Here is a 9,215-nt window from a genome sequence, read left to right as displayed (position 1 = left end):
TGTCGCTTCGCATTGAATTTTCATCGATGTTAAGCCTAACGAAGATTATTGTATCGTTAAAAATTATTTTTTTATTTTGTACAAACAAAATAAATATATTGAAAAATATAAAAACAATCAAAAATTATACTTCAGAAGTTAATTTAGTATCAAAAACGTAAAATATTTGAATAGCCGAAGACATGGACAAAGATTGCAGCGCCACAGCATTGGCGAAAATTTAAATTTGCCGACTAGAATTCTTTCGGATAATCGACTTTCGGATAATCGACGCTCTACTGTATTAAGGAAACCAAATTAATACTAACAACATCGATTTCAGATTATCACCGTGAAAGAGAAAATAATTTAATTTTTCCGACATTCTCTTTGGTGAGAATTTTCCGATTAGAAACTGGTTACATTCTTTAAATATAAGCTTGTGTAAACAGAGAAAGAAAACTAATAGTCAGCGCATAGTCTAACGTGCAACAGGACACAAAATGAGTGATGGAAATTGTATAGTGGAAATCTCATATTTGTGCAGTAATTAATTGTCAGATTCGAGATTTAATAAGTATTTCTTTTTTCTGATTATGTTAAAATTAAAATATTTGCCTAAATTCTTCAGTGTGCCGTAAAACATGTCCAAAACAGAACCCGAATAAAAAAGAAACCAGTCGAAAACAGAAAAAATTTCGGAACGGAGCAATTTTCTACGTTAATTAAAAAGGAACATGTTCAAAATGGAAACATGCCAAACAGGAGAAAATATTCGGTACCGTGAGATACACAGATTTTACTGTATAGTTTATTTGGCCCACGAAAAATGAGCTAAGCCTATGAAAAGAATGTTTGTAGGATTTGTATTGAATATATACAATTAATATTTTTTATGCGGTTGCAACATCAATATCATCATTTTCTGACACAATTTACCATTGAAAAGTTTTCTGACAAGAAAATGGTTTCATACTGTGTATGGCATGTGTTTGTGCTAGCTTACGCCGAAATAAGCCTATTATGATTGTTTTAAACTCTTCCGCCCTGTGAGCACTAAAAGGGTCTCTTTTAGCAACCTCATTAGGGGTTCGCCAGGCCCACAACGGGGCGGCCGGGTGGTAAGGGACGTGCCCCGACATATCCGGACAGAATTCGCGTTCTCCAGAGCGGTAGGCTGCCACCTTGGCCGTTCGGCCATCCGGCCATCAGCCTATTGTGATTAGTCAATGTATGAAGTTTATTTATACCAGACGATTACGTAAATAATTTGAATATTTGATTCAGATGATTCCTGGTCTTCATGTTAGTTGAATATCTTTTGCACAATTACATATTTATTATAAGTAGATTTATCATTCGCATACAACTGAACTTTCGGCTCCCCGCTCTGGTAAGTCGAGATAGAATCCGCGTTGCGATTACACTGTGGCGTACCGTAGTGGGGGCGGCACTTTTTAGGGGGCGGCAAAATTTCACAATAAATAATAATAATATCTTGTAAAAATTTGAAACATCCTAATTTATACTTGCATCGCGCCTACGATAGTGCTATCGTCCGGATCCTGCGAAACCTGTTAACCTTTTTTTTTGCTTGTACGATTCATTCGGGTTCATATACACCACTAATGTCCAATAGAACTATTTTAAACAGGTCGCTGCACTACCATCAAATGTTTCATTGCTTGTTCTGTGACAAAACTGAATTTTGGTCTTTTAAATTGAAATACCTAAATAAGGGGGGGCTGAAATTTTCCTCCGCCCCGGGCGGCTGACACCCACGGTACGCCACTGCGATTACATATATTTTATGAGTAAGTTTACTGGTAACTTTTGAGATCTCAACTGCAGATGAGGTGACTATTCCGTAGGATTCTGCTCTATGCGACTACTGCTGAACCTTGTTAGAATGCCGCGACTGCACCCAATTATCAGAATTGTTCACGGATGGGTTGGTCTGGATATGCCGGTTCCGCCGCTTAACTACCCAGTCAACCATGATACGATAGGCAGGCATTTCGGGTCTCAGTATTTAGTGACCTCCTCACACTTAATACAGAATCATTCTTAAACAGCGTTCGTTTTATTTATATAAATTTAAGTAATTAGGCTTGCTTTTCATGGAAAATTATAGTCTAATATTTAGAAGTAAAATAAAAGAAAAAATTGTAAGATTGAATAATGTTGAAAGCTTTCCTATTTAATACATAGGGGAAAATTAAGTAAAATCTAAAAATAAATTAAGTAAAACCTTTTTTAATTGATAAAATAACTATATTTTTAAGTAGATTTTAAATATTGATTATGAATATTTTCACCAGATGGCGATAAAATCGAAAATTTAGAAGAAGAATTATTAATCGAGTATAATGTATAGAATTATAAAATTTAATTTTAAAAATTCGATAATACTAAAAAAAGAAATTTTAGTTTTTAAATTTAAATAAAATATTATTCATTTAAAATTAAACAACATCAGCTTTTTTTTTAATATTTAATTTTTATTTAGTAATACAAGATATCCATAAAGTCCGTGTGCAATTTTAAAAATTTATAACTTTATTAGTACTTGTGATAGAAAAATTCCGTAAAAAGTATTAGAAAGCTTAATGTACGTAGTTTTAAGTAAAATTATTTAGTAACTTTTTAATAATTTAACAATTTTTCGAAACTTTTAAAAATACTATTTTCCAGAATTACGTGTGACCCGTGGTTTCAACTGAAGAAAAAGTAAACTGTGTCCTTTAGTTGGCTGAACTGAAATTTACTGTTGCTTTACATAATAGATTTTCTATTTTCCAATACATCATACATAATTTCTCTATCACAAGTACTAATAAAGTTATAAATATAAATTGCACACGGACTTTATTGCTTACGTTGATTTTTATATTGAATATCGAAATTGACTTTAAAATTTTATTCTAAATATAATATAAATATTTTAAATGGTTTCGAATCTTCGGTTTAGAATCAGAGATGACAAACATTTTTTAATCGGATAATCAGTCCCATTTCAAAGGGCTGTCATAAAGCTGCACATTGTATTACAAATTGCTTAAGTTGATACACTATATTTAGTATATATCCACAAAAAAATATATACATAGATAGATTGAAAAAAGCACAGAAAACACTTTTTAGTTAATTTATCTGAAAAGTGAAGAAAAACAAATAATTTCTGTATTATATACTATTATACCATTGTATAGACTATCAGGCCTCATTAAAAGTTACAAAAGGTTGCAGATACTCCACATATAATCTGGATAAAAGTTTAATTGAAGAGTAACGCAAAGCCAAAGTCCTCACTCATATCAGCAGACAAAAGAAATATCCAAATCAAAACTGCTCAAGAGTCAAAAATTAACTTATTCATTAGAAAATAATAGAAATAAATTTTCGAATTAATGTAAAATCTAGAAATAAAATTTATTTTTCAAATCCAGTATATATAAAGTAATTTTAAAATCGTTAACAATAAATGACAATGTAAAACTATTAGATAAAAATATTTATTTTATTCAAAATTTGTTTAATTAAGAACTGTTTAATTAATATTCTTAACGAGACATAAACGCGTTTCATTAATAATTTTATTTTAATATTTTTATGATAAATTATTATGATTTTCTTTATATGTTTGGTTATTTAAGTGATGTGTTTGCTATTCTTATTAAGGATAAAATTTTTATTTGATTTTAATGAATTTAATACCTTTAAATTTTTACTTTTCAATCTTTAATACTGTATTTAATTCATGGTAAAGGCTATGTGCACAACAGCATGGGATCATAAACTTTTAACCTTAGTGTATTGCACCCTCAAAATTTAACTTAACTGAAAAAATAGCTTATACTATATATACATTATTAAATTTAAGGAATGAGAATAAAGAGCGTCATTCACGAATTTGGTTAATACAGTATTAGTTTATTTTTTAATTATAAATTGTTAAAGGGCTCAACATAAGCTGTTCAATAAAATATTTTGCTAAAGTCAATATTTAAACCAATAAAAACAATGTTAATTACTATATCGCATTTGTCGGCATTTCTAAAATGCTTATTTTTATAATAATTAATAAAATTTTTCAAGAATATTTTATAAATAATAAAATTAAATTAATTTTGTGACTTACTTTAATATATCTATATGCTGTATCTTGATAAAATGTCTATTTTTAGAACAAAGCTTCTGAAAGATTATATTTTAATTTTACGCATTTTTTTTTCAATGTTTAACGTAGATAATCTTAATTAAATTATTTTTCAAATTTATAATGCTAATAATTAACTTTTTATCTAATGGAAGTGATATAGTTCGGATCCTTATAGAAGCTCCATAGAACTATACAATAATTATATAAGATCATAAAATATTGTATATGTAAGAGCACCTTACATATACAATATTTCAAAAGTTGGTAAATTCATTTCATTATACGTATATCTGTAAATAAATTGTTATAGGATTCGTTTAAGTATTCTTCTACTTAATGAGTTCATATCAATATAAACATTTTTAAAAAAATTTAAATATTAAAACAATGGTAATAAACGCATAATACTTTGTCTTTATATTTTGCTATGCATTTCAATTTTAAATTATGTATTCAAATGAATCTATAAATAAATCATTTGCTTTGGAAGTTATCTAAGATTTGATAATTTCTTAGTCATAGTTTTAATTTTAATGAACTATAACAAATAAATTGTAGAATTTGTCTCTGATAAGTTTATACTTTTAGAAGAAAAAATAATATTTAAAAAGAAAAAAATCTGCGTGTAAATTGAGAACGAATGTAATTAAATTATACGTATAAAACATCTAAATAAAAAATATTTTCATTTATTCTTAAAATTTATATCAAGTCGATAAATAAGCGTAGGTCTATTTGTCATAAATTGTGTACTTGACTAAAATTANTGTGAGAAATCTTGTATAGGCTATATAGTCGTCGATTGTTTTGGACCCGGCTGAATTTGTTGCATGAGAATATCACTGATGTACTGTAAAATCCATCGGGTCCGCCCGACCGATTATATCGATAGTTATTTAAAATAAGCGAATAGAAAGAGCTTCCGTGAAAAATTATCATTTACAATAAATTCGAAACTGGTCTCTCGAGGCAAATAAATTCCCCGACTACGTTAATGTTTCTACTGATCTAATCGATTCGTCAACGAAACATTATTCTACTTGATGTAATGACATTATCAACAACTTTAACTACTTACGTAATCGTATTAAAACAATTATTGATAAACATTTAAGTTAGAAAGTGGTAGGAAATTTATAAGTTTACGGATTCTAAGAGGAATATTTAATTATCTTACCCCCGCTGACGTGACGAGAATGAGATATTGGCGTGATGTAGCAGAATCCAGCGAAGAACAGAACAAACTTTAATACTTTCAAAATTAATTGTAATTGTCAAAAATATGAGTCATAGTCAAAATAAACACTTTTTTATATACAGTAGACTTACGTGTGAATCTTATTTTAAACTTTGTTTAGTGGTAGTAGGTAACCAACACTGAGAAACAAGATTAATTAATTTTTACATCAATAACTTTATTTCCTTCTAAAATGGAATTAAAATTACATGCCAAAAGATATTGCTTACCGCAATTAACTGCATACTGCCAAGTGTCATGTATGCATCAAATATTCTATGTCATTGTTAATTCGATTATATTTAGGATGTTCCTGTCCTAGTAATCACGTAATATTACTGGATAATTTCGTTTCTACATTCATTTATACTATTGCTTTCACTGCATCCCAAAATGTATCATTGTGAGTAACCTACTTGGGCAAGAATATACAGGCTATGCATGCTCGATACCCTAAAAACGTGGGCTTTCTGTAGTACGATCTCAATCGCATCAAAATATAATATATTGCCACGTTAATACCGTATTTCTAGTTTTTCTATTGTCCGGCCATTAATTGCGTGTTATTATGAAATCGTGGTCAGAAATTGTGTTAATTTATAAACCGAGACCGTAAAATCTCCCAAGTGTAGAATACAATAAAGTTGCCATAGACACTTACCCAAAGCCAACTCGGCCTAAATCCAGAAAATAATTTATAGCAAATCATAGAGCAGATCTTATTGTCGATGGATAGATGGAAACAAAGAGATCCTTACTCGAACTGAACGTACTCGCATTCTCCACTTTTTGCCATTTTATACACCTTCTGCACGGATCTAAATGTAAAAAAAGAACTATAATTATTCATCGAAAACGTATAACTTGATTTGAATTCCATTAAAACATATTGCGGCGCTATATCGATCGGCTGTAAATGTTGGCCAATTAAAGAATGAAAGTTAGATTATGAAATTTTCTACTAGTTCATTAGTTCGGTGGCATTTTGAATTCAATTTTTCATTCAAAATAGCTTATTTTTTCATTTCTATCTTAACTTTTCATCGAATCAGTAAAGACACTGGCTTGGCAGATACAGCGCCGAACAATACGGGAAAGTTATGCGATTCGCAAACATTTCCAACTCAAATTTGTGTTTAGACCTTAATACAGTACTATAAAAATTTTTGGTGTAATTGATACTTGGGCTTAGCGCCACATTCGATTTATTGCCAATTTCAGAGGCTAAATCGAACTTTATTCCCGCGTACAAAATTTTACCTCTTAACGGGTTTCCATATGCTTTTAAAGAACGACCCGACTTTCTTCAATGTATTTCTATCCCGATATTCACAGGTGCTGCAATGGCCAGGATTATCTTGCACGCAATCTTCGTGCTCTGCCGGATCTTCGTTTGCTTTGGTGTTTTGTGGAGGAACCGCGCTCTCTCTATTGTTCACTCCTTCATCCTCCACATCTTCAACCAATCTCTCACTAAACAAGGAAAGAAAGAATTCGCAATACAATAAATATATAATTTTCAAATTTTATGAATATTTAAAAATGGTAACACTTGGAAAATATTTTCTGTAATTTCCTACGAGAGTAAGAAACTATTAAACTTATTATTATTTATTGAAAAATTAAGACGATGATTTCTTAACCTCGTATTTCATAGAATAACCCCCTCGTTAAATAGCTCATACATATAATATAAACAAGTTTATTATATACAAACAGTAATATAATTTACCTGTTAAAACGTTGGCAGGTCGTCTGACAGATTGGTCGAACCTTCATCAAAACATGTCTATAAGCAGGCTTGATGTTATTTTCAAAAACGTCCAAACCTTCGAAAGCGCCGGTCGAGGGTTCGAACTGCTTCACAAGGCCTTTCTTCGTCTTGCTTCCTCGAAATTTAAAATAATCTAAATTGTGTGGACTGACGAATCTTCGCACGTCCACATATTTATCCAATCCCTCCCTAAATATGCAAAGAGAAAATTCACAACACAATAATTATTTAATTCTACTCTCAAACTACATTAGATCCTCGCGCCTTTAAGTTTATTCGACAGAGGGGAAGGCCTTTTATAAATTGTAGCTTAACACTCGACTAGTCTAAATCTTTTCGTTATTTAAAAAAAAAAAAGACATATCAAATATATTCATTAAACGAAGTTCGTTTTAACAAATTTCGTCTTATTAACGACCCTTCAGTACCAGAGTTAGACCTAATCCGTGATATAAAAGAGGCCCGATTACTCGTTTAAACAGCAGTAAATTGAAAAGCCCTAAATTATCTTCTTAACACCAGGCCCTAAACTGTGCCTTATAAAGCCCTCTATTTCAGCCTTCTATTGCGGACAGCAATACAGGAAAACACAAAAATAGTAAAGTTGCAATCTTTACATTTAATCTAATTAGACCTAATTATATATTGTAGATGGAAGTTTTTCTTTAAAGCCTTTAATTGCTAAAACGAATTTCTTATCTGAATAAATAATAATGAAATGTAAAAAATCTCTTACCCCGAAGGATGAGGCAGTGGTCGATACTCTCCACCATCAAAAAACATCGAATCGCTTTCCAAATCGCACTCTTTGTAATAACAAGAGCAAAACAATCGCAACAACAACAACAACAACAACAGCTTCAATTGTCGAATTCATTTGTTACGTGTTAAACCACGAAGAAAGGGAATTTAATGAACAATTTTGGATTTTTTTAAATTATAATTTTAGAATCTGACGCGTGTATAATAACGATTAAAAAGCCACGTCACACCGGTGTGGGGATAGGGATTAGAATAGGAACGGTTCCAGTGCCGGCCCGAGGCAAGTTTTAGGATGGAGCGAGATCCTATTATGGCGCCCGGGGATGGAACACGCACTCGACTCACGCGCGTCTCAACAGATAAGGCCATTCACATACTGACCACACGCTTGCAATTAAAATATCGAAAAGTGAAAAAAAATATTTTTTCCTTTACTTTTTTTACCACTGAGGCGCCCCCTAGGACTTAGCGCCTGGAGCGGCTGCTCCGTTCGCCCTATGGTAGGGCCGGCTCTGAGCGGTTCGATAAATGCACATGATGGTGCTGACGTGATCGCAGCACGAAATACAAACATGTAAATATAAACATTTTGCGTTAACCAAGACCGTACACGGGAATATAAAACGAAATTAAAGCAAACACTTGGAGCAAATACAACAAGAACTTGATATTTATACCGTAATATCGGGAGAGATGATTATTTTATGGCAATTTCTAGAAATGATTCTATATACATAATTATAAAACAAAGCGTGCATTGTAACGTGGATCTGATGAATCACACCCGCCGAATAACTATTTAGTCGGCAACTTCAATATTAATTAAACTGATGCTTAATGTCACCAGGAAAGTCGTGCTAAAATTCCGTTAGTTTCCTCCAAGTTTTTATATGCGTAAGTGAGAGATATATAATTACCATAAAAGATTTCTATTCTTTCGATAGGTGATTGCTAAATATCAAAGTGGAATACAGTAGAGCGTCGTTTATCCGAAGCAATTGGGGACTGGGGTTGTTCGGAAAAAAAAACGATATTTCGGATAACCGATTATGTACGAAAAAAATATATTAACCTATCCCATGTTGAAATTTTTCTCTGTTGCGTGTCGCTTCGCATTGAATTTTCGTCGATGTTAAGCCTAACGTAAACTTTTAAAAATAATAGTTGTGACTATTGTATCGTTAAAAATTATTTCTTTATTTTGTACAAACAAAATAAATATATTGAAAAATATAAAAACAATAAAAAATTATACTTCAGAAGTTAATTTAGTATCAAAAACGTAAAATATTTGAGTAGCC

General features: G+C 31.1%; 1 protein-coding gene across 2 annotated transcripts in view; it reads right to left on the bottom strand.

The window, feature by feature from the left end:
* LOC111626925 overlaps window positions 1-7,252 on the bottom strand; it is an 18,899-nt gene extending 11,647 nt beyond the window's left edge. Inside the window, exons 1-3 of one of the 2 annotated variants that reach the window (XR_002756947.1) lie at window positions 7,111-7,252; window positions 6,639-6,851; window positions 6,040-6,196 (exon numbers count right to left, since the gene is read on the bottom strand). Coding sequence is in view for 1 of the 2 variants with exons in the window: in XM_023370448.1 (XP_023226216.1) it covers window positions 6,133-6,196; window positions 6,639-6,851; window positions 7,111-7,157 (324 nt within the window). In the remaining variant the exon portion in view is untranslated. Of the gene's footprint in view, window positions 1-5,674; window positions 6,197-6,638; window positions 6,852-7,110 lie in introns of those variants that run through there. The other variant, XM_023370448.1, reaches the window with a different exon arrangement.
* Window positions 7,253-9,215: the final 1,963 nt, after the last annotated feature.

Source organism: Centruroides sculpturatus, unplaced genomic scaffold, assembly GCF_000671375.1.
Source record: "Centruroides sculpturatus isolate CEXI.00-Female unplaced genomic scaffold, Cexi_2.0 scaffold164, whole genome shotgun sequence".
In the NCBI taxonomy this organism is placed as follows: Eukaryota; Metazoa; Arthropoda; class Arachnida; order Scorpiones; family Buthidae; genus Centruroides; species Centruroides sculpturatus.
This window is presented reverse-complemented; position numbering and strand designations above follow the sequence as displayed.